Below are 24,388 nucleotides of genomic sequence, written 5' to 3'. Positions count from 1 at the left end.
GGTGCTTAAAAAATAGCTGGAATGCTTCTGCTTCTGTTTGGTGGGCACAGCTGGCCCCAGATGTGCTGTACCAAAATCCCCATTTCTCACCCCTGAACATTTAACCAAAAATTTAGCATTCGTCCTTTTATTCCAGACTTGGAATTCTTTTTTTCCTTGCCTATGGCCTGGGGAGATGATGCTGAGTCCTGTGGGCATCAACTCCAGGGCTCCATCTGTGCTGATGGGGCTAATTAGTCCTAATTAGCCGCAGTGATGCTCCCCATTCACCACCACCCCGTCCCTGGAGCTTATTCAGTCCCGGAGCTGTAGGAATGCTGTTTTCCAGCCTTTTCTTTGGATTTACCTCATTTCCCTGAGGGTCCGGACCTTTGGTCCTGCTTGCCCTGCTCAGGTGTGTGAGGCCCAAGGGAGGTGGTTCTTCCTTTAAGGATCTGAGGCTCCTCCCACTGGGCATCCCATGGGAAGGCATGCGAGTGTTCGGCCTTGTTTTTATGAATTTTATTCTTTCCTTGGATTGCTAGCACTGGAAAAAGCTGAGCCCCGTGTCCTGAAAAGCCCTGTGAGGCAGGGAGGCAGCCTGGAAAAGGAGAAAATGTAACTTTTCCCGGGAACGTTTAATTAAACGTCATTGAGGCGACTCCCGACAGACGCGTCCTCCCTTCGCCCACCACATTTTTATTACATGACTGTCTTTGAACCACTTTATCCCGGTTTTTGTCACGCCCTGACCCCGACAGCGACTCCAGGAACCGCTTTTGTCCCGCCCCGGGGACACAAACTCTCGCTTTAATTACGAGCGTCACTAATTAATGGCGCAAGGGCCGGTTCCCCTCACACACACCCGCCGCCAGGGGGCGCTGCCCCCAGTGCGTGAGGGGTGGGGGGGCGGCCATGACGCAGTGGCGGGAGGGGGGGCCCGTTCCCGCTCCCGGTGTCCGTCCCGGTTCCCGCCAGGCGGAAGCCGCCGCCCTTTTCCCCCTTCCCCTCCCTTTCCCTCCTTTTTCCCCCCTTTTCCCCCACCATTCCCGGGGGGACGCCGCCGTCACGTGACGGGCGCGGGGCACGTGACGCCGCGCGCCGCGAGGCCCCGCCCCCTTCGCGCGCGCACGGCGGCGGCGGCGGCCGAGAGGAGCGGAGGAGGGCGGGGCCGTCGCGTGACGTCACGGCGAGCTTGGCGGGCGTGGCGAGGAGCCAATGAGCGGGCGAGACGCCGCGGCCGCGGCCAATGGCGGCGCGCGGCGGGCGGCGGGCGGGCCCAGGGCCGCGGCGGAGGAGGAGGAGGAGGAGGAGGAGCGCGGCGGGCGGCGGCGGCGTGAGGGGACGCGGCGCCATCGCGGCCCCGGCGGGCGCGGAAGACACTGTGGCGGCGGCGGCGGCGTGTGCGGGCCGCGGGCGCTGAGCGAGCGTGTGCGGGCAAAGCGCCGGGGGCCGCTGCCGCCGCTGCTGCCGCCGCTGCCGCCGTTCTCCTCCTCCTCCCTCAGCCGCCGCCGCCATTTTGTGCGAGTGCCTCGCGCGGGCGCCATGTTTGTAAGGAAGAATTAGGGCCGCCATCTCCGGCCAGCAGCACCTCCCTCCCCCCGTGTGTGTGTCCTCCCGCTCTCCTGTGCCCCGGGGCTGCCGCTCGAGCCGCCGCCGCCGCCACCGCCTCCCCGCAGCGCCCGCGCGGGGCGGCCGGGCCCGGGCGCTGAGTGCCCGTTAGTGTCTCACTAAGTAACCGTGAGTGCAAACCTTCATCATCTCTCCTCACTGAGGGGCCCGGCCCTCCTCCTCCTCCTCACCGAGCCGCCCCCAGCGCGGCCGTGCGCGCCGCCGCCGCCGCCGCCTCCTCCCGCCGCTCCGCACCGCGGGCAGCGGCGGGGCCCTGCCTTCCTCCACCTCCCTCCTCCTCCTCCTCCTCACCACACCACAGCCAGGCACAATGGCCTTTGAAAGCCTGTTCTCCAAACCCCCAAACCCAGTTCTTGACCCAAACATGCCCGACTCTGACAGGCAACATGCAGGGGACGAAAGGTCGAGTAACATTCTTCTCTCTCTCCGCTTCTCATAATGGTGGTACTTAGTGGGGTGATGCTGGTAATGATGATGATGATGCTGATGATGATGATGCTCTGTTAATGTGCCTGAGGGGGTTAACGATGTTTTTGGGGGGCAGGTCACCTTCAGGCTGGAGAGGGGTGGTGGTGGTGGGGAATGCAAGGAGGGGAGGGGGGGTGTCACTGCATTAAAAGTGCATTTTTTTAGCAAGGTTTTAATTTTTCCTTTTGGAATGCATGCGTTTTTACATCTTCATTGATTTATTCTGGCTGGGAAGGGGGGCTGTTTGCCATTCTTTCCATAAATTGTACTTTCCAGGGGGTGTCTGTTGAATGTCACCATTGTTCTCTGTCTCAGGCAGGAAAGGGTGCTCCGAGTTGGGCGGGTTTTTTATTTTTGGCTGTTTTTGTTGATACCACAATCTCTCACTAGAGCCATATTTAACGTCATTTTCTTGCCAGATTCCACCTTACACATTTAACTGGATCTTTTTTATGCAGATTAAGGGCTGACTGACGTTATCTTTGCCACCTCTCAATCCCCATGCGCAGAAACCCAGAGTCCTGTTCCTGGTGAAAGGACCTCTGTTCCTCCCTCCCTCCTTCCCTCCCTCCTTTTCTCTCCTGCAGCTGCTGGAAATTCAAATCCTTTCTCCAGGCAGCCCTGGCCTTCCTAACTAGTTCCAAAAATACTGTGCCAGGGTGGCAGTTACCAGTGCTTGAGCCCACATCTATCCTGAGCATTCCTGACACAGCTGCAGGAGTTAAAAACGCCGGGGTATTGGGATCCCCAGAGCTTGGCCTCCCCCCACATAGCTCCACAACCCTTTGTGGTACTTCAGAGGACCGGAAAACACTGGGAAAAAAACCAAATGAACAGACAAAAAAAAAAAAAAAAAAAAAAAAAAAAAAAAAAAAAAAAAAAAAAAAGGCTTGAATGCAAAACTGTTGCCTCGATGGAGAAAGAGTCCCAAGGTCTGTGGTACAAATTGGGAAGTGGTCCCAAAATGTTCCTGGGATTTAGTGCAAGGGTCAGGGCAGAGCCCAGAGCTGCTGGTTCTTGTTTTCCCCTTTCTGCTTATCCTTGGGAAATGCTCCTGGGATTTAGCGCAAGGGCCAGGGCAGAGCCCAGAGCTGCTGGGGCTTGTTTTCCACTTCCTGGTTGTCCTTGAGAAGTGATCCCTAAAATGGGCCTGGGGTTTAGTGCAAGTTCAAGGCAGAGCCCAGAGCTGCTGGTTCTTGTTTTCCCCTTCCTGCATGTCCTTGGGAAAGGGTGGAAGTTGTGTCATGCTCTGTTTTCCAAGCCGAGTGCACACCAGGAATCCGCTGGGATCTCTGGAGCTGGGGCAGAGCTGTGCTGTGGAGTTCCTGGAATCAGGCTGTAGCTTTTCACTGTTCCAGGGATTGAAAATATCTGGAGTTTTCAAATCCTTGAGGACAAGCCTGAGTGACTCCGGGCTGTGCTGGGAGCAGAGTTTTTCCAGCTTGGAGTTCTCATCCTCTCACCAGCTGTTCCCACCAGTACAACCAGTTGTGACACTGGTAATTGTGACATAGAGCCAATAAGTGCCACCTAACAACCTAATTAGTTTTAATTTGGTGTTGCTTTATAATGTTTTAATTTATGAGGTGAAGAGCAACAATAAACATAACCTGGGAGATCATAATTTGTAATTTTTATAAAACTTCAGCTTCGTAAAATAAATTATTTCCCTTCAAAAAAGGCCCAACTCCCAAGTTTTTGTGTTACATCAGGTTGTGCAAATGTAGGACCAGTAAAACCAGTTCACTGCAGGGAATGCCCATACTGGGAACCTCTCGATTCCCAATCAATTTGTGCAGCAGGAATTCTGCTAATAGTTTGGTTTGAGCTGATCTGTTGAATTATAAATAAACTCCTTACTAGAAAATAATTAAAAAATCCCTGTCTGGCCACACTTAGAATATTCTAAGTTGGAAGGTTGTTTTACTCCTGGTTTATCCAAAGTCTTTGATTTTATTGGTGTTTGTGAGCAGTAGAAAACAGCAAAAAGCCCTCTCTGTTCACACTTTGAATATTCCAAGTTGGAAGGTTGTTTTAATCCAGTTTTCTCAAGCCTGGAATGTTTTTAATTCTTTAATTAGTTTTAGTTAATTCCTGTTGTTGACATTATTTTGGTGGTGAAGGGTCTGAGCCTTCCAACACAGGGGTCCTGGAAAGATTTTTCCTGCAAGGATTTAGTGAGGATTTCTTGCTTCTGTGTGGGTAAATCCATGGCAGGGTAAGGAAAAAGTTGGAGGCAAATTTATTTACACACAAATCAGTGCCAGATTTCCCAGAAAATAGCTTGGAATTAATTTACTTTCACTTTTTACTGCTCTCAGCCACCCCTCTGCTTTTATTTGATTTTCCCAGTGAAATTCCTCTATTATTTGGAGTTATTTTCCTTATTAATTCCTAATTTCTATAGCAGCACCTTAGTGTTAAAATTTGGGGGAATTTTAGCCCTCAGGGAATTTTAAACTAAAGTAAAATTATTTTTAAGTGAAATGATGGGGAGTGAAAATTTAAAGGCTTCAATAATGTTTGAAGGTAAAGATTCCCAGAATATTTCCAAAAATGCATCCTGGGTTTGGATCTCGGACTTAAGGAGCTTCCGTAGTAAATCTTCTTTGGGCATAAGGAATTCTGTTTTTAAGGATGACCTGAAACAAGGTCAAGGAAGGGGAGCTAAAATCCAGGTTTGAAGGGTAGAAATGAAATTACAATACCAGGATTTGGGGTTTTTGATTTTCCCTTCCCAAATATCTGTGGAACTGCCCAGTGATTTCATCAGGTTGCTTTTCCCTGGAAGACCATTTGGCTTCTGTGCCTTTCCGATCCATTTGGGAGACGCTCTAGGAATGCACTCAGACAGTGGGAATGTTTTCTGGGATTGTTTTCACATATCTTATCGGGCTCCAAGTATCTGGAGGTTGTGGAAGAGGGAGGGAGCTCGGGAAAGGGGGAGCTTCTGCTCTCCCTTCCTGGTGCACAGCTCCAGTTTGGGATTTAAATAGGACTAAAAGCAGCTAAACCAGAAGAGAATTCCTGCCTTGGAACTCCTTGAAAAATAACTTATTTTCCAAGAAATGGTGCATTTTTGACCATTATATTTTTGATCCATATTTGTCCAGGTGTTGGGTTTTTTCTTCTTTTTCCTTTTCCCCCCTTTTTTTACATTCTTGAAGCTCAGTGCTTGGAAAATGCCGGGATGCTGTGGAAAGAATTTAGGGATTAGAGGACTTCTGTAATCTTCCCTCTGCCATGCAATCCAAGGGGTTGTATTACTGAGATTGGTTTACCTGGAAAGTTATTCCAGTCCTGGATGCATCCCAGAAGTGGGAATCCATGAGTGTAATTCCCAGAGGAACTGGGACATGGGAACAGCTTTGTTCCCAAGGAACATTTTCAGTAGGTGTTTTATGGAAGAGGATATTTTAATTGGTCCTTGAGGGAATGAGTTTAACTGATGTTGTCAAAACATAATTGGCTTTTTGGGATAGCTGCAGGTGTTTCAGGAATATTAATGGTCCAGATTTTTTGCATGAATGTAATTCCAAGAAATTCCAGGTCCCAGAGCAGTCGTGTCTTCTCCCTGGCATATCCAACTATCCCAAAAATCACAGCTTGGGGTTGCTTCGGACTTCTTAACTGCTTTTTTCCCAGTGACAGGTGAGCTGGATAATAACACGGAATTTTATTGGTTTCCTGGTTTTCCTCTTCCAGGGAAGATGGAGAGCTGGAAGATGGGGAAATAGATGATGCAGCCTATGAGGATGTGAAGGAACATGGCTCAAAAGGGGAGGATAAACAGAAAAATGAGAAAGGCCACCGGAAATCCCGGAAAAAACGCAAAAAAGAGAAGGAAAAGAAAAAATCCAAAAGGAGAAGACGGGACAAGCATAAGGTTAGGAAAACCCCCAACATTTTGGAAGTGCTGATTTGATTCATGGGTGTCCAGGACAAGAATCCAGGGGACTGGAGAAGGAACTAAAATGGTTTTATTACCATTAAGACTTAAACCCGTCTTAAATGTTCAAAGTTAAGGCCAGGTCATGGAAGCTGAACCTGGGGGATTTGAGAGTTTTTAGGATAGGAGGCACAATGTAAATGTATCACTTTTGTGTTCACTGTATTTATGGAAAGAAGATGATTCCCTCAAAATTCCCAGCTTTTTTGTTCTGTTTTCCAGCATAACTCCCCTTCCAGCGATGACAGTTCCGACTACAGCCACGACTCCGACATGGAGCGCACGGAAAGGCCCCACAAGAAAAGCAGCAGCTCTTCCTACAGGGATTATGATTCCTCCTTCAGTCAGGTGGGAATTTTTGAAGCTCATTCCTGAGGTCTTTATTGAGGTGACATTCCAAAAATACAAATATAAGCAGTGTGGTTTTGGAAGTTTGGCTTGATCCCAGTGCCCATTCTCCCGGATTTCTGGAAGCACATCCAGTTCTCATTTCCCTGAGGAGATTCCCAGATGTAAAGCAGGATCTGTGGTAGAAGATAACCCTGATACCAATTTTTCTTCCATCAGGCAACAGGAATTAAGGAATCTTTATTATTAAGGAATCTTCTTATTGCCTGCACTGGATTTAGGCTGGACTTGGAGGAAAGAACTCTTGAAAAGCCACTTTTCAATATCTAAAGTTGATTCTGCTTTTTGGGAGCTCAGTTTTCCTGGATTTTCCCAGCCTGTGAACTAAAACTATTAATTTTTCCTGAATAACTGTTTTTTCCCTGTATTATTGATGGTTTTTTTGGCAAATCTGGTAATAGTAAAACAGCCCCAAAAATGGATCAGTTTGGAGGGGTGGGGTTTGGAAATCCGGAATTGCTTCCTAATGCAGTGCCTTTCCTTACAGCATGGACATGTGTCAGGGAATTACATGAGTTCCCAGAAAATGCAGCATAAAAAAAATGTGAAAAGTAAGGAATATGACGACTACAGTCATTACAGTGATGAAAACTTCGGGAATTACAACGAGGAGGAAAAGGATGAGGATTTTGCTGACCAGCTCAAACAGTACAGACAAGCTAAAGAGACTTCCAGTGGGGATTTGGGACCTCCATTCCCAAAGGAGCCAGTGAAGAAGCAGGGGATGAAAGGGATCCAGAAAGGTAAGGGAAGTTTTGGTGGCATTTTGGGATGAAGACCTGGATGAGGGAAGCAGCCAGGGATGGTTTTCCTGGAATACTTGGGCTGGTTAGAAATAACACTCCCAACAGCAAAAGAGAGGGATTTAATTCATTCCATTTGTCTCTCTTTGATGCCATGAGAGAATCATATTCCCTTAATTTCTGTGATCCTTTAAAGAGGTCATCCCTGTTTTCCAGGCATTTCCCAACGAGGGAACAACTACAACATTGGAAGAGGGCGTGGAATGCAAAAGAAACTGAAGCGCAAAGATCGCGGGAGGGGCAGAGGTGGCAATAAAGGATCCGATGGCTTCCATGAGGTACCTGCAATTCCAGTCCTTATTCCCAATATCTGGATCAGCGGTGCTCCAAGCAGGAGCTGATAAAATGTGGATTTTTTTTTTTTCCCCAGGATGGCAAACCAGTGAAGAAATGGGTTAATATGAGCCAGGAGTTCATCAACCAGCACACAGTGGAGCACAAGGGCAAACAGATCTGTAAATATTTCCTCGAAGGGAGGTGCATTAAGGTAAATTTAATTCTTTTTAAAATTACTTTTTAGCTGATTTAAAGCAAACTTGGGTGTTGAAACTCAATATTTTGATTTCTGATGTGCTGAGGATTTCTAGATAGAATTATTTATGAAAAACATTCCCTTCTGTTACACATCTGCATTAAATTATATTAAAAATCTATATTTTTATTAATATATTCAATAAAAACATCCTAAACTTACCCTGAGAATGATAATGTATCAAAGACATCAAATCCCATGAGTCTGGAATCTCTAAATAGGCAACAATTCCTGAATATATTAAATTATTTCCTGCGAGTTTGGGAGCTTGGAAGGAATTGCTTTGCGGTGCTAAACTCTAAACAGTGGGCTTGTTAGAAAACAATTTAACCACTGAATGCTTCTCACTTTCATTTGGTTCCTTGGGATTTAGAGGTGGAATTTTCTGTTTCTTTCCCAAATGGTGGAAATAAAAATGAAAATGATTGGAAATGTTGTGTTTCTTGCTGCCTTTAAATCTCTTTGGCTCAGACGAGTATTTGCTGCCACCTTCAGTTGTAGAAGGGACTGAAAGAGCACTTGCTGTCTTTTCCAGGAAAATCAATCCTAAATAAATACCCCAAACCCCTATCCAGTAAAATAATCCTAAAGAATAACAGAATATATGAAAATAATTCAGTGAAATATTATTTCAGTGCCTTTTTCATGCAAATCCCCAGGTGGAGGCAGAGAACAGGGATTGTTTTCTGTCACCACTCCACATATTCCTTTGAATTCCAACGCAGGAATTTTCTCTATGTCCAGACCTCTTCTATTCACAGTTTTTATTGCTTATAATGGAATGTAATGTTGGTAAAGATGAAAAATTTAAATTCAGCTGAGGAGGATGTTCTTCTACTACAGAATGAAATTACTTAGCATTTCAGATGGATAATGGTTTTTCCTTGTTTTTTTTTTCAATTTATTTATAGGGAGAACAGTGTAAATTTGATCATGATGCAGAGATTGAAAAGAAAAAGGAAATCTGCAAGTTTTACATCCAGGGTTACTGCACCAAAGGAGAGAACTGCATTTATTTGCACAATATCCTTGAAAAATACTTCTAAATTCCACTGAAATTTTAATTTCTATTGTTTTATTTCTATTTCTTTTGATAGAAATTATTTTTAAAGGTGATTGTTTTCTATGAGTCTCTACCACTGACTGTGTAGATTAATTACAAGATTATTCTTTTTCTCAAACACTTCAGAGGAAAAAATAAATATAAAATTACTGATTTGTAACATTTTCAAAAATAAAATCCCAGGAATTTTAGATGCATTTGCGCACACTTTAAAACCTCTGATCTGTTCCTCTTTGTCATTATTTTGGTGTTTTCCTCTGGAACTGAGACCTTCCCCTTTTTAATCACAATTGGAAAAATTAAATCCAAAGTGCTCAGAAATACAATTTTTAGGAGAATTTTAAATGGAGGTAAGAGGTAAGTTGCTTATTAGTTCCCAAAATTCCTACCATAAAGATGAATTCCTGGTGAAGCATTGAGGGATAGATCCCAGCTGGATTTTATAACCTTCCCAAACTGTTAGGAATCCTTAATGCCTTCCTCACATGAATTCCCCTGCAAGTTCTACCACACAGGAGCAAAGTGTTATCAAGGAGATAAATGCAAATTCTCTCACGCTCCCCTGACTGCGGAAACCAAGGAGCTGCTGGATAAGGTGAGTGATCCGGATACCGGGAATATCGGGATTGCTGCACTCGGAGTGGGGAAGGGATGCAGGAGCATTTCCCATGTGCTCTGGGAAATCCTGAGCTTTGGTTTATGTGAGGTATTTGTGTTGCTCTCCAGCCACTGCCCACCATGCCTTAACAGAAAAGGGGTGTGAATCCCACACTAAAAACATGAGGAATCTTGGAATAACTCCTTCCACTCCTGTCTGAAGGAAGCGGACTGGTGGGAAATTGTTCCTTCCTGAAACAGAGAAGGATTTTTCTGGCTGGGATTTGGTGTCCTGGAAAACAACCCCCAAAAATGGGTTTAGAATCCTCTGAGCTGGATGTCAATGTCCAGCAGTATTGTAGCAGGTATCGGGAAAGTTGTTTATTTAAATAGGGAAATGATATTTCAATAAAAGGCACAAGACGAAATCCATCTGGAAGACTGGAAAATTGATGGAATGTCTGCCACATGGCTTTGTTCCAGGTTTTGAATAACGAGGAGGAACCCCAAAATGAAGATGAGAAGGAGCTGGAGGAACTCCGGAAGCGGGGCATTGTTCCTCTTCCCAAACCCCCCCCGGGGGTCGGACTCCTGCCAACCCCACCGGAACAATATCCCTTTTCCGAGTCCGACATGGAAAATTACCAAGATCCTTCAGGAGATTATAAGAAAATCCCATCTCTTTTTGAAATCGTCGTGAAGCCCACTGTGGATTTGGCACACAAAATTGGGAAGAAGTAAGTGTTGGAATGCTGGGGAGAACTCTCCTGGATATTTATCATTTAATCTTTAATCATTGTCCCTGTCAGGATTCTGGGATAAGTTAAGGATCTGCCAGATACTTGATACCAGAATTATTCCATGTTTTCCATAGAAAGCAACTTAGGCCTGACCTTCCAGAAGTTGGCTCTTGGTTTGGCATCTCCATCTGCAGATGGAACAGTTCATTCCCTGCTCCAGTCTTTTTGTAGTTGGCTTTTTCTTGGGCAAAACTGATGGAGATGAGCAAATACTGGAAAAAATGTGTTTCTGGCCAAGTTAAGGAATGTGGAATGGATGTAGCTGGAAAATAATGCTCCTTTGGGAATTTTATCCAATGTCAGGTCAAAGAAGAGTGGGAGGGGGAGGAGAGGCCCAACTGTTGGTGTTTGTACGTAGGTCCCAAATTTGATTCCTTGATTTTCTTCTGCCTCCAGGCCACCGACCTTCTATAACAGCGCGTCGCCCCCGCGGCCGCCGTTCCAGGGCAACGACCCCCATTCCCAGCACATGTACAATCCAGGCTCAAGTCCAGGGCCAGGCCCCGGCATGTCCCAAGGACACAACGGGCCCCCGATGCACCCCGGGTCTCCTGGGCACCATCCCTGTGGAGGCCCTCCGGGGCCGGGAATGCCGCAGAGCCCCCCCATGCAGGGCGTTCCCCCGGGATACATGGGCCCGCAGAACCAGACTGGAATGCCCATGCAGGGGCAGCAGGGCGGGCCACCCCTCACCCCACCTGGGATGGGAGGATCCTACAATTCCCCCGGAGTGCAGGGACACATGGTGAACATGCCACGGGACAATCACTGTCCCCCGGGGCCGCAGTACCAGCAGATGCCCGGGGAGTACGAGCCCATGCAGAACCCGGCCGACTTCTACGACAACTATTATTCCCACCAAGCTGTCCACAACTTCCAGCCAGCCAATAATTCCGGAGGTAAGGATGTCTGCTGGATGAATTTTGGATAGAAACTTCCTGGAATATCTTCAGCGTTCCGGCTTTTTCAGCTGATGCTGCTCAGTTTTGTTGTATAAGTCACGTTTTGCTCGAGGTTGAGGTGGGATATTGGGAAGAAATCCTTCCCTGTGAGGGTGAGGAGGCCCTGGCAGAGTTTTCCCAGAGAAGCTGTGGCTGCCCCATCCCTGGAAGTGTCCAAGACCAGGTTGAATGTGGCTTGGAACAACCTGGGATAGTGGAAGGTGTCCCTGCCCATGGCAGGAACTTGGATGGGCTTCAAGCTCCTTTCCAACCCAACCCATTCCATGATTCCATGTTTATAGCTGTCAGCGTTTCTCTAGGATAACTGCTCACTGGAGTTTTGTCCCGTAGATGGAGCATGGCACGGAGAGTTTACGGATCACCAGGCTCACCTCATGGCTCCGGAGTCGCATCCGGGCGGGAGCGAGTCGGACTGCATGGGTGGCCACATGGGCCACAACCAGGGCATCAACGTGCCCGATTTCCTGCCGGCCATGCAGAAGGCCCTGTACGTGAGGCTCAGCCAGAAGCACCAACGCGATGGAGACTCTGCCAGCAGCCAGGGCCAGAGGGCCATGAGCAAAGATGAAGGTGAGCAGGATTTGGTTGGAATTTTCATCGTGCTTTATGGCCATGGTCAGCAAATCCGCTGACGTTGACGCGCGTCGTGTCACATTCACCGGTATTGGGAGTGTCCAAGCAGCAGCTCAGTACTGCCACCTCTTCTTGCCAGCTTGTTCTCAGTGTAGGCTCAGTCCATCCTAGCTCCAGTGAGTAATTTTTGGATCGAGTTGCACTTTTAAAAGGTTCTCTGGTTGATAATGACTTCGGAAAATCCCTTGTTGGACCAGAGGGGTTGTTTCTCACAGCCAGGACTGGAAGTGCATCCTAGATCCTGTTGTTTGATTGCACCTCTAGAGCAGTATTTTTCCCTCTCTCATATCCTTTAAAATAAAACTCTTGATTTCTTCCCTTCCTGAATCTTGACCTTTCCTGCAAAGCTGGGGATTTGGATTAAATAAGGCAGCAAATTCATAGTTTACCTGGATTAAAGACCACTGCAAGGGGCCATTTTACTTTTCCTTCTCCCATCAAGACTCATATTTTAGATACGGTTTTTTTACTAATACTGATAAGGATTGTTTGAAAGCAGGTTATTTTCCCAAATTAATATTGATGAGTACGGAGAGACTCCCAAGCTCTGCTGCATTCCATTTCCACTACCTCCAGGTTTTTTTTTTGTTCTGGCAGTTCTTTGATTAAATGGATTTTTGTCATTTGAGGTTATGATTTTTATGATTTAATAGCAGATCTTTTCAGTTTGACTTTACTGGGAAGTTCCCTGTTACGGAGTGTTGGATTCTCTAAGGATTATTTGCTGGAATAATCTAAATTTTGTGGCATTTCTTTGATTTTTAGATGACAATGTCAACTGGTATTCCAGTAGTGAGGAGGAAGAGGGGAGCAGTGTTAAATCAATCCTCAAAACCTTAAAGAAACAAAGCGAAAACTTTAGGAATCGGCAACAACATTCCACGGAGCAGCACATGCTTGGCATGCCCACGGATCCGAGGCTGGCCAAAGACAAAGGCGTGGGGCCTCAGGCTGCTGACCCGAGACTCCGGGCCTCTCCCAGGCCCAATCCCAGGAAGCCTTCGGAGTCGGCGTCCCTGGATCCCCGGCTGGCCCGCGATCCCCGGATGCACAAGGTCAGCGAGGGCGGCCATCCCGGCTCCTCCCTGGCCGGGGCCAAGCTGGATTTGCACCACGCCCACGCCGGAGTGAAGGTCAAGCAGAAAGGGCTGGATGACGACGAGGAGGACTCGGAGAGGGAGCTGAGGGAACGAGCGTTCCTCATTCCCTTGGAACCTCTGCCGGGCGTCACGTTACGGGATCCGCGCTCCCAGCTGCGGCAGTTCAGCCACATTAAGATGGATGTGACCCTGATGAAACCCAACTTTGCCAAGCACATCGTGTGGGCCCCTGAGGACTTGCTCCCAATCCCTCTGCCCAAACCTGACCCCGTCTCTTCCATCAATTTACCTCTCCCTCCGCTCATTGCTGACCAGAGACTGAATAAACTGCGGAATTTGAAGAACGATCCGCATCCCAACGCGATGCCAGCCGATCCCCGGCTCGCTGCCAAGGCCAAAAACAGCCTTGCAGGCCGGGGTGGCTACTTGGATCCATCCACAGATTCCCATGCCAGTAGCTCCAGCAAACTGGGGGATCCTCGCTTGCAAAAGAACGTCGATCCCAGACTCCACAGACTGTCGAGTGCAGACACTCACCACGGAGTCGGGAAGGATTCCCACCCTGCCAAGTTTGACCCCCGCCTCGCCAGAGCTGCTGCCAGCTCATCCCAGCCCTCGGAAGCCGCGACTCCGAAATCCGACCCCGATGCTCTGCCTCCGTACGCGCCCAAATTATCGTCCAGCGGCGTTAGGTTGGGAACTCCCGGCTCCATCCTGAGCGGGATCAGTTTGTACGATCCCAGGGATCACAGCTCGTCCTCGGACACGGCTCCGGCCAGTTCGGGAGAGAATGGAGAGAACCAGAAAAAAAGTATTTTGAAAAATTCCAGTAAAAACGAGCCGAGTCTCACGGAAGATGCATCCCAGCAGAAGGCTGCCTCCAACACGGAAAAACCCACGGAAGGATCAGCAGAAGCTGCTTCAGACAAAGCAAACAGCACCAGTAAATCTCAGGCTAAGCACTCCAGCGCTGCTCCTGCCGTCCATAATCTCCCGATCCAGGCTCTGTCGGGGTTAATCCGGCCGCAGTACAGCGACCCCAGGCAGGTGAGGCAGCCCGGACAGGTAACGCAGGCCCCGGAGAGCGATCCCAACGGGGAGTCAGATGATAAATCCTTAAAAGATGTTTTCAAGACTTTCGATCCAACCGCTTCCCCGTTTTGTTAGCAGATGGCTTTGGAGTCTTTTTACCGTTGTGGATATTGCAGTTCTCTGCTGTTTTGTACCTGGGTTACCTCTTTTGGCTTTATTTATTTTTAAATTATAATTCCCACCACTTTTCAGCTGCTAATCTCCGAACCACACGCAGTTCTCCAGTACGCTCGAGTGTTTGCAAAGCTGTGGTATTTTCTAGAAAATCCTTCTTTCCAATTTCAGGGAGACTAATAATTGACCTGTAGAAAGGAAACCAATCCCCCCGGATCGTGTTAGAGCTGAGAAAAGCACTTTCATTGTAAATAAGTCATGGAAAATTCCCAGAGCTGTATATGTGTGAGCTGCCTCTTTCCCAACCACCACTTAGATCCGATTGCCACATTTGTATAGATCCAAGCAATATTATGTACATGAATTCCCGGGAGAGATGCCATTCCAGGACTGCCAAACCCCTGAACTGATGGAAAACCCCACGGAAATGAATTCAAAGGAAAGCGTCGCTCCTCCTTTTCCAATGAGTTGATGTAAGACACGGACAGTTTTTATTCCTGCAGTCAATATTAGTGTAAAAGAGACTATATCACATATTGAGGATGGAAAATGTCATATCTTTTAAAAGTATTTTATTCTATGCTGTACATAGAAGAAATTGTGAAGTACATAACTAGCAAAAGCAACTGTTCAAAGTGGAGAAAACTACGTTGTCTAATACGAGAAAAATAAAAGGTTTTTATTTAATTTTTTTCCACACCTACACGATTGGGATTTAGTGCTCCGAGTTCCATTGTGGTGTTCATGTATTTCAACGTATTTTTGTATTCAGCTGCTTAATTTGTATTGCTTTTTTTGTATGGCTGTAACTGCAGTACTTGTATTCATGGTGTCTCGACGACATTTTTAACAAAACAATTAAAAAGGGTACAGTTAATCCTGGTGATGACTCCGTGTGCGTACGGTGGCAGCTGGGATGAGGGGGACTAAAGCCGGGCTTCTTTGGGATGGCGTGTGGGATTTGAATGTAATCCCCTACCTAGTCCTGAGGTTTCTTGGAGACAGTCGCCATTTTCCATCACAGAACATCCTGCATGTCTTGAATTCCCCAGGTTTTGTGTGGGAAAGCACAGGTGTCCTCCAAACCTCTTGTCCTGCCTTTGGGGCTGCTTTTTCTCCAGAGGAAACGTGGAGAGCTGGCTTTCCATGAAAACGTGCCGGCTGCTCAATCAACCGTCTGCTTCCCACCCCTTTGGAATGTTTCTCTGCTTTAAGTCTTTTCCTTGGTGGGCCTTTTCTTCTTGGTTTCTGTCTCTTGGCCAAGTATGGTCATGGACCTTTTCCTCTTGTTTGTTGGCCAGGTGGTGCTTCCACTGGGGCAGCAGTGTTTATCCCACATTCTGGGGTTTTGCCTTGCATGGATGAGCCGAGTGAGGGAAGCTGGTGATTCCTGCACGGCAGAGGAGGCATCTCCGAAGGCAATCACGGTTTCAATTTGCCTTCCTGATTTCCCAGAGCATGAATTCTTTTAATTTTATGATTTTTTTTTTGAGCAGGAAAAGTAGAGAGTAGACGTGGAACTGGGTTGTTATTTTGAGCTAATCCATTAGTCCTTTATTATTAGTTCATTGTCTTCTCACTGGTGTGGCTGGTCAAGGTTTTCCTCAAAAAACCAAGCCAGCAGGGAAAAACTGTGTGGAAATATAGGACATGGATACAAAGGCCTGCGAGTCCTCACAGCCTGTTGTCTCCATGTGTAATTCCTTCCTGCCTTCCTGCCTTCCTTCCTTCCTTCCAGCTGCTTGGCTCCTCCATCCACCCCTGCTGCCTGCTTTATCCATTGCAGATTGCTTCCCAGAGTCTCCGCTGTGCCTGCTGCTGCTTTTCCTCGGAACACAGAGGAGATTCCTTGCTAGCACGCAAGTAATGGAATTCCTGGATGGGGAAGGTGGTAGGGGGATGCAGGTGGGAACACCAAGGTGGGCTGGAATGGGCTGCAGCCACCATGGCTGCACCATCCACCATGTGGTGTTGGATTGTGTATTCCACAGGGGAGGCTCCTTTCCACCTCTCCTGCAGAGTTCCAGCATGGAGCAGCATCAGACAACTCGTGACCCTGAGGCTGGGAAGGATGGATGTGGAGAGCCAGGATACAGGAGCAGCAGTGCCACCAGTCTGGGATACTCTGGAAGCTGTGAGGTGGGTGATCGTGGGGATTGAATGTTCACTCTAGATAGGAGAGAATCCTAGGGCTGAGTGGGATTTTGGGAAGAAATCATCCTTTTGGGAAGGATCGGGGGCAGCAGGTGAGACAAAATGCTCCGCACTGCTGTATCCCTGGATATGTGAAGGAGGAAAGGTTGGAAGGCTGCAGAAAGCCTGAGCACCTCTGGATCACAGAATCCTGGAATAGTTTGGGTGGGAAGGGACGTTAAACTCATCCCATTCCGTGGGCAGGGATACCTCCCACTGGATCAGGATGCTCTGAGCCCCATCCATCCCATCTCACCACCTGGGGGTAAAACACTCACCAGAAGATTCCTGGCCTCCCCATGGAGCCTGTTCCAGGATTTTCCTGCCACGATGAAGAACTCCCAGCATGAATCCTTCACACTGCAAAATACTCCTCCTCTGCTGCCAACGCCATCGGGACAAGGCACCCCTCTCTGGATTTACAGGTGTCTGTCCATAACTGTGTGTCCTTTCCTAGGACTGGGATGCTTTGGGATATTCCTGCTCTGAGAGGGTTGTTCTTGCACCAGAGACATCAGGGTGGGCTCAGCCTTTGCCCCCCGAGTTTTCCGGAGCCCTAATTCATCCCGGTCGGAATTTAAAGCCTCCTTGGCTCTGTGCTGTGTCAGGTTTTTCCTCCACTGCTGGCAGAAAGCAGCAACTTCTTCTTCTTCAGGGTCAACTGAGGCTTGTCCCAAACCCTGTTGGACAAAGGAATTGCTTTAATACCTCCCTGTGCGTCCTAAATTATGGAAAAGTCTGGATGTGCCGATGTGTGCGTGATCCACGCGGCATCGCTACCTCTTAACGCTTCAAAATGCTTCAAATGATTCAGAATGCTTCAAAAGCTTCTTGCAGGAAGAGGGAAGGAAAGGAGGGGGCAGTTGGTTGATAAGCAAGGAATTTTCCAAAGGGAAATTTCCAGGTCATAAAGGACTTGGGAATTTAGAGAGTCAAAATTAATTAATTAATGAATCCAGGCTGGCATCAGCAAAGTGAAAAATGGACAAATAGAGGGAGTTTTGAGTTTAATTAAGTACAGGAAGAGCATTGTCACCCTTGGGGCTGATTGTGGGATTCTAAAAAGCCTTCAAAAAGAGATGCTGATCCCAGGAAAAGCAGTAGGATTATAGAGGAGGATGGGATTCAGGTGGGAATGCTGCCTCAGGGAGAGGCTGGTGGTGGTTGCACTCGTTTTCCAGTTGTTTTCAGGAAAAATCTGCTCCCACAGACTTTACAGTCGGATCAGGTGGCTGTTGATGGCAGCTGCATGGGAAACTGGGGAATTTGGCTTTTGGGAATAAAGGGGATAGGCATGGACTAATTCCAAATACAGGTGCTCTATGATCCAAAAATTAAGTGGGAAATGGACCAGGTAAAGGTGACTTCAGGGATAGAGTCAATGCCTGGGTGGGCTTTGGAGACGAGACAGAAAGGCACAAAATAAAAACATTCCAGGAGGAATGTTTGCTCCAGCTAGAGTCCCACAGCAGCCAGATCCCAGTTCCCATGGAAGGACCTGGGTGAGGAGCTCCCACAGCGTGGAATTGCTGCCATCAGCCTTCACCCTTCCCTGTGAGGGTGGGGAGGCTCTGGCACAGAGAAGCTGTGGCTGCCCGATCCCTGGAAGCGTTCAAAGCCAGGTTGGATGGGCCTTGGAGCAACCCTTCCCACCCAAATAATTCTGGGACTGATTCCACAATGGACTCACTTTGACACACGCCGCCTCGGCCGCCCTCAGGACGTGCTGGACCGCTCGGATGAGGTTCTGCACGTTGCTCAGCAGCAGCTCAGAGGAGGCCTTGCTCTCCCCAGTCACTGCTTTCACCCTTCAAAGACAGTCCAAAGGATTTTATTGGAAGGACATTGGACATCCCAACAGCGTTGTTATTCCAAACCCAGCTTGTCCCCTGTGTCATTGGAACAGCAAAATCCAGGGAGGGGAGGGAGGCCCCCAAATTGTTCCTCAACTCTTGGACAGCACCCCCCCCTCCCCTAGGACCTCTGGTGACCACCACCCCCATTCCTTGGAGAAGGGATCCCTCTTGGATGACCTTGGGAGAGGCGATCCCAGCTGCTGGCAGCTCACCTGGCCACGATGCCGAGCTGGCTGCTGACAGATTGGGTGTGCTCGGCAGCGCGGAGCAGCTCCATGGAGCATCTCCGATCTAGGCAGTGCTTGGCGAGGATGTTCCCAAACTTAACAACCACCTGCCCGTCGGCAGCCATCTGCCTGGCACAGGCAACAAACTGCTCCTTGCTCTGGAACAGGGTAAAAGTCAGTGGGATTGGGGAGAGAAGGAAAAAAAGCTTTTCCTCCAGGACAGGGAGGGTCCAGGAGGCTCAGATACATCCTGAGGAGAGGACAGGATGCCAAGCTCACATCCAACCAGGAGGAAGGAGTTTGGAGTATTGTGCATAAACAGAATTGGTGCCACTCTCCCAGGAGCTGGGTGACACAGGGATTTGGGATGGAGCTGCCATGATCCTAAGGGAAAACAGAAGGGGTGGAACGCTGCCTACCGCAATGGGGCCCTTCCTCCGCAGGAACTGAGCCATGTGGAGCATCCTCGTGGCCATGTCCTGGGTGACCTGGGACACCTTGCTGGGGCCACCCTGCCGCGTGTCACAGTTCCCTCTCTCCTGCTTTGCAGGGGAGATGCTGGAAGGGCCATCCCGGTGCTGTCGGGACAATAACGGAGCACATTCCAAGCCTGGAACGTGTGGACGCAGCGATGCCGAGTGGTCTCCTCCACCTGGGTGTTTCTGAAGGAGATGCTGGTGAGTAAAGTTGGTGGGAGAGCTGCCCACTCCCTGCTGGGTCCACTCCACCTTCCCACCAGCCCTTCTCCCTAAATCCAAAGCCCTTGGAGCCACCTTCAAATGGGAATAGGGTGTCCTGCAAGCTGACGGTTTGCAATTAATTCCCAGCGCAATTAGAGCTCTAAAGCACTTTGCTGAGGGACCTGGGTCTGTGCCAAAGCCTTTCCCAGCTCCTGACACCCATGGGAATGGAGTTGCTGGTATTCCCAGAGGGAATGAATGTATGGAGGTGAGGGAGGGTGCTACAGCCCCCCCGCCTCCAAAATGGCAGATTGGGATGCATGCAGGAGAGCCTGGTCGATCGGATATCCAGGAATCCAGGGCTGCCAGCAACCTGAGCTGCCCGAGTGGCCCAGGGTCAGCCTGCTGACCTCCAGAGGCCCTGCCAGCATCCCTCACATTCCTGCTCCGTGCTGGGAGCAGCAGGAATGTCGGACAGCCCTGACCAGCACCCTGCCAGGGAAAAGAGCTCCCGTACCAGCTCACCCACTTCCCGCACGGCTCCGCTCGCTTCTCCGCTCCTGCGTGGATGAATTCCCGCTGCCTCACTGGGCTCTGGGGCTGGGGAGAGCCCGGCTGTGCCGTTGGGTGATCCCGGGAAGCGCTCCCGCTGCAGGCATTCTGTGAGGCGCCGCAGGATGTCCCTGTCCATTCCCTGGATAAGCCGGAGCTGCGTGACAAGGTAGTGTGCCTTGGCTGACCAGTACCACACCACCGTGTCCAGCCGGGGATCCCCCGTGTCCTGGCAGGGATTCCCAGTGTCCTGGTGGCTCCAGAAGTGCCGCCGGGCGCTTCCCACCACGTCAGCCGTGAGGAGCAGGAGGTGGTCAGCCACGGACAGCAGGTCGGGCTGCGGTGGAAGTTGAGCCCCGGCCTCTGGAGCATCCTGGAGGGTGTTCCTGACCCACTGGACATCAGCCATGAGCCGAGTGGCCTTTTCCTCAAAGGCCTCTTTGCTCCTCTCCCTTTCCTCTTGGGAGAGGGTGGACAGGGATGCTCCAACCACATCTTGGATGAGCTGCAGCTGTTCCATGTTGACCCTTTCCATGTGGAGCAACAATGCCTTGGCCCTGAGGGCCACATCCCTGCGCAGGAGCTCAAAGCGGATGGCCAAGCTGGCAGCAGGCAGCGCGGAGAGCAGGAGGGTGTTGGACACATCCAGCAGTGCTTCCATGAGCACCTGGATCTCCTCCCGGAGCGCCAGGATTTCTCTGGCACCGCGGTCTCCAGGGCAGGATAAGTAGGAAAGCCGGGCGGCCTCCTGCAGCCTCAGGGAATTCTCAGCCATGGCAGCCAGAAGGCTCCGTGGGCCAACCTTGTTCCTCACGGCTCTGCTCAGCTCCCTCAGGAACAGGACATCCCTGCCCACAAACTGATCCACGGCATCCAGCAGGACACACATGCCAACGGCCCACCGGACTCCCTGCAGCTCCAGGGTGGCCTTTTCCATCCCACAGGATTCCCTGAAGGACGCTGCCTGCTCCAGGAACACTTTGGTGTTCAGCTGAGCACAGGAGAACTTGTCTTGGAGCTGCAGAAAGCTCTCCCGGACATCGGAGGGACTGGGATTTTCCTTACTGCAGGCCATGCTTGCAATGTCTCCTGCCAGCTGCACTGCACCTGCTAAACCCAGCATGGTCTCATCCAAAGCCTGCTTCCCTCTTGGAAAGTCACCCGACAGGATAAACCCAAGCACTTGCTGGGCCAGACCATTCCAAGAGCCCGCCACGGCTGCCAGGCACTCCCGAGTCTGGCGGATCCTTCCCGAGAGCCTGAGTGCCAGTTGGAGAAGGCTGCCTGGAGCCGGGGGCTGCCTGGGGGCCGTTTCCATGGCCAGGCTGACGATCTGTGAGGTCAGTGCTGTGATATCCGGTGCTGCTCCAGCACCCGGAGCTGGGGGGGCTCGGCCACGGGCAGCGCCTCCCGTGCTGCTTCCACACAGCCATCGGCGAGCTCCAGCAGGACGGAGCAAGCAGCACGGACAGTGTCCATGTCACCGGCTCGGGATGCTCCCAGGAGAGCTGCGATGACAGGGTGTGGATCCAGGTGTGATGGGTGACTTTGGATGCCTCCTTGGAACGCTGCCTCATCCGTACTGGTTCGTATCCCAGTGTAGGATGGGCTGAGCTCCAGCCCCTTTTCCACCTTGGAGCTCCTCACTTGCTCCCGGAGCGGGCTGAGGATCTCTGGGTGGTTGGACCCATCCAGCCCGGCTTGGACACGGAGAGCGGAGTCCATCAGGGAGCTCGCTGCCTGGGAAAAGGCATCCCGGCTTTGCAGGCAGGAAAACCTTCCTGGAAGGAGGGCCGTGACTGCTCCCAGCTCCAGGATGGACTTGGCCAATCGCTCCACCCACACCAGCAAACCGTTCCTGAAGATGGGATCCGTGGCCCTGTCCACGTGCCGGGTGGTGGCTCCAAGCACCCAGCGGGCCCAGCCTGTGAGGCGAGCAGCGTGCCAGGAGAATCCCTCGGGATCCCGGCATTCCAGCGCCGCTGCGCACCATTCCCTGTGCTTGGCCAGCTCCAGGATGGATAACTCAAGGAATTCCCCCATGCTGACAGTCTCCTCAAAGCAGCACAGGAGGCGGTCGGTGGCTCTGGCCCAGGCACAGCGCAGGGCCTGGAGCTGCTCCATGGCATTCCTGCTTGTTTCCATGAGCAGGGAAGGGAGGCTGGCCAGGAGGCTCCGCAGGTGCTCCACGCCCTCCCAGATTTCCCTGGCAGTTTGGGCCTTGGCGCACCTGGCCAGGACCAGATCGGCCGCTCGGAGCATCCGCTGGGCCTGGGCAAAGAAGGCAGCAATGAGGGGCTGGAGCTTCCTTAAAATCCCTCCTGGTCCTGCTGGAAAACATCCAGAACCAGCAAGGCTAAGGGCACCTTCAACCAGCTGCCTCAGCGGCTCCTTCTCCTGGAAGAATCCATCCAGGATTTGGCACAGCGTGGCCCTGAGCACTGCCCGCTCCAGGTTTTCCAGCTCGGCCCTCAGGCTGTGACATTCCCGCTCCAGTCCGTGTTCTCCCTGGATCGGTCCTGGCTGTTCCTCTCTCTGGCTCATGTGGCTGCAGATGCTCCTCCTCAGCTGCAGCAGGACCCAGCAGCATTCCACCAGCTCCAGCTGCAGATCCAGCCTGGCTGACTCTGCCAGCAGCATTCCATGGAGGATGACCGCTTCCAGGTGGGAGCTGAACCCGCCCTCGGAGAGGCGCAGGGGGTCGGGGTGGGAGAGGAGAGCCTGGAGCCTGCTCACGTGCCGGGAGAAGATCCCGCTCCTGTCCCGTGGCTGCATGAGCAGGGAGAGGAGCTCCCCGATGGTCCTCTCCGTCAGCTGGAAAACAGAATCTTGGGAGAGGTCAGCTTGGCAATCCCTGGAATGTGTCAGGGCGCTGTGCTTGGCTGTGCGGATGAGGGGGACACATTTGTGGAGCAGCTGCAGGGTCTGTGCCAGGCTCTTCCAGCCAGGACAGTCTCCGAGTTCCTGGAGGCGCTCGGCTGCCAGGCGGCTGAGCAGGAGCACGGCCTCGGAAAAGGCCTGGAATGCCGCCAGCAGCCCTGGAGCGTCCCGGGCATCCCGCAGCACTCTCAGGCATTCCAGGAGCCAGCTGGCAGCCCCAGTTATCCTCCTCATCCCTGCAGCCTCTTCCAGCTGAAGGATCTAACCGGGAAACAAGGCAGAAAAGGTCAGGAATTCCCATTCCCGTTTCATCCCTGGAGGGGGGAGGAGGGGGTGTGGTTTGCTCCATGGATCTGCTGGAGCTTCCCCCCCGGGCTCGTGTCCCTTCCCAGTGTCCCCCTCACCTTTGCTGTCTCCACCAGGACCCTCCTGGTGGCCGCTGCCAGGTGCTCCCGGTGCCGAGGGCTGTCGGGATGCTCCTGGAGCTGGAATGCTGCCAGCACCACGTCCCTCCCAGCCTGGACCAGGGATTCACCCACGGGACACACCTCCGTGCTCCCTTCCTGGCCGGAATCCTCGGACAGCCTGGAATGGAAGGACTGGGCTCAGCGCTCCTCTCTATTCCCCACTGCCACCTCTCCAGGAGGATGCAGGCTCCCTGCCACATTCTCCATCTCTTCCCAGCCCCCAGATCCACCCGGGAGACTCCCAGCCACCTCACCTCCTTGCCAGAGCAGCGAGTTCTTCCATGGCTTTGGCTAATTCTTCCGCCTTTTCCCCCAGATTGGGAAAGGCCGGACAAATCCCATCTTCCCGTTCCAGGGCGAGGAGGAGGTGGCAGAGCTCCACAGCCATGGGGCAGAGAATTCCCTGGATAGCCTTGTTTTCTGTCGGAAGCCCCAGCTCAGAGAGAGGAAAAGGCTCCATGTTGTCCTGCCTGGAAAAGGGGGAAACCCCTGGGGTTAATTGGGATCCAGTGTGGAACAGTTCCCGGTTTTCCCAGCGAGCTTCGATGGGGATGGCAGCTCCCGGCTTGGGAAATGCTCCCGGCTTTAGTTTCTCCCAGCCCTGAAACCGGGTCACTCACCTGGAATTCCTGCGACACCGCAGCCGGGATTTCCTTTCCCGGGGGATCGCAGGGTCTTCCCGGCACTGCGGAGCCGGCATTCCCTCCCAGGGAAGGATCCGGGACGGCGGAGCCGGGGGGATCGCGGGGTGTCCCTTCCCCGGTTCCCGCCGTTGCCGGGACGCCGTGCGGGACCTTCCCGCGGGAACGACGCCGGGATGCGCCAGCGTCGCCATGGAGACAGCGGTCGCGGGGAAGTGACGTCAGCGCCGCGCGTCCGCCGCGGAGCACGCCGGGAGTTGTAGTCCGGCGGGTTGTTCAGGATTACGGAGTTCCCTCGGCCCGGGTGCGCAGGGGAGGGATCAGGCAGGAGTATCCCAGTTTTACCCGCACAGGGGCTCCCTCCTTCCAGGGGCGTTTCGGAACAACTCAAATGTGCGCTCAGGTAACGGGGGCAGGACACAGGTGTCCCTTCTTCTGACTGTCCTTAGTGTGGAATATTCCCAGGAAAGTGTAGCCCACCTCCCGGGAGTCTGAGCTTCAGCTCTCCTGCCTTACAGGTGAGGTCATTCCCAGGAAACTCGGGGAGTAACATAAATAACCTTCGGGATAAGGATTGACCTGACCCAGATCCCAGCGGCAGCACTAAGCTGGGATCGCGCTCCCGTTCCCTCGCAATCAAGCACAGCCGTCTCTTGGGGAAGCTCCTGAAGGAATCCCCCTTTGGGAATAACCCAAGGGCCGCGGCTGCGCGGGTCGCACCCGCCGGGAGGAGCCGCTCATCCCCGATCCCCGCCGGATC

The 24,388-nt window shown here is 51.4% G+C and overlaps 3 protein-coding genes across 3 annotated transcripts; 1 reads left to right on the top strand and 2 right to left on the bottom strand.

Moving 5' to 3' along the window:
* Positions 1-1,828: 1,828 nt before the first annotated feature.
* On the top strand, positions 1,829-15,009 carry ZC3H6 (zinc finger CCCH-type containing 6). The gene is made up of 12 exons (XM_010402959.3): positions 1,829-2,013; positions 5,785-5,965; positions 6,251-6,376; positions 6,924-7,179; positions 7,396-7,517; positions 7,610-7,726; positions 8,683-8,794; positions 9,320-9,429; positions 9,915-10,168; positions 10,628-11,130; positions 11,524-11,763; positions 12,592-15,009. The coding sequence occupies exons 1-12, from the start codon at positions 1,922-1,924 to the stop codon at positions 14,091-14,093; spliced, it is 3,615 nt and encodes a 1,204-aa protein (XP_010401261.1). The 5' UTR covers positions 1,829-1,921; the 3' UTR covers positions 14,094-15,009.
* LOC104691476 lies at positions 14,886-20,973 on the bottom strand. Its single transcript, XM_010402960.4, has 5 exons — positions 19,606-20,973; positions 18,828-19,070; positions 18,394-18,566; positions 18,016-18,133; positions 14,886-17,005 (listed from the first exon to the last, which is right to left on the bottom strand). The coding sequence occupies exons 1-5, from the start codon at positions 20,956-20,958 to the stop codon at positions 16,745-16,747; spliced, it is 2,148 nt and encodes a 715-aa protein (XP_010401262.2). The 5' UTR covers positions 20,959-20,973; the 3' UTR covers positions 14,886-16,744.
* On the bottom strand, positions 20,957-24,382 carry LOC120411613. Its single transcript, XM_039568286.1, has 4 exons — positions 23,608-24,382; positions 23,242-23,457; positions 22,925-23,105; positions 20,957-22,781 (listed from the first exon to the last, which is right to left on the bottom strand). The coding sequence occupies exons 1-4, from the start codon at positions 23,820-23,822 to the stop codon at positions 20,982-20,984; spliced, it is 2,412 nt and encodes an 803-aa protein (XP_039424220.1). The 5' UTR covers positions 23,823-24,382; the 3' UTR covers positions 20,957-20,981.
* Between the last annotated feature and the right edge of the window lie 6 nt (positions 24,383-24,388).

The sequence above is a fragment of the Corvus cornix genome, chromosome 3, assembly GCF_000738735.6.
Source record: "Corvus cornix cornix isolate S_Up_H32 chromosome 3, ASM73873v5, whole genome shotgun sequence".
Taxonomy (NCBI): Eukaryota; Metazoa; Chordata; class Aves; order Passeriformes; family Corvidae; genus Corvus; species Corvus cornix.
The sequence above is the reverse complement of the archived record's forward strand: the minus strand, read 5'-3'. Positions and strand labels throughout refer to the sequence as shown.

Bases quoted from the DNA above. Each gene is read 5' to 3' on its own strand.
- ZC3H6 (XM_010402959.3), top strand. From the start codon at position 1,922: ATGGCCTTTGAAAGCCTGTTCTCCAAACCCCCAAACCCAGTTCTTGAC. The intron at 7,727-8,682 runs GTAAATTTAATT...ATTTATTTATAG, and splicing joins TCGAAGGGAGGTGCATTAAG to GGAGAACAGTGTAAATTTGA. The intron at 10,169-10,627 runs GTAAGTGTTGGA...TTCTGCCTCCAG, and splicing joins GCACACAAAATTGGGAAGAA to GCCACCGACCTTCTATAACA.
- LOC104691476 (XM_010402960.4), bottom strand. From the start codon at position 20,958: ATGGAAACGGCCCCCAGGCAGCCCCCGGCTCCAGGCAGCCTTCTCCAA. The intron at 18,567-18,827 runs GTAGGCAGCGTT...ACCCTGTTCCAG, and splicing joins GGAGGAAGGGCCCCATTGCG to AGCAAGGAGCAGTTTGTTGC. The intron at 18,134-18,393 runs GTGAGCTGCCAG...CTGTCTTTGAAG, and splicing joins CAGCTCGGCATCGTGGCCAG to GGTGAAAGCAGTGACTGGGG.
- LOC120411613 (XM_039568286.1), bottom strand. From the start codon at position 23,822: ATGGCGACGCTGGCGCATCCCGGCGTCGTTCCCGCGGGAAGGTCCCGC. The intron at 23,458-23,607 runs GTGAGTGACCCG...CCCCTTTTCCAG, and splicing joins CGGTGTCGCAGGAATTCCAG to GCAGGACAACATGGAGCCTT. The intron at 22,782-22,924 runs GTGAGGGGGACA...TTTCCCGGTTAG, and splicing joins TCCTGGTGGAGACAGCAAAG to ATCCTTCAGCTGGAAGAGGC.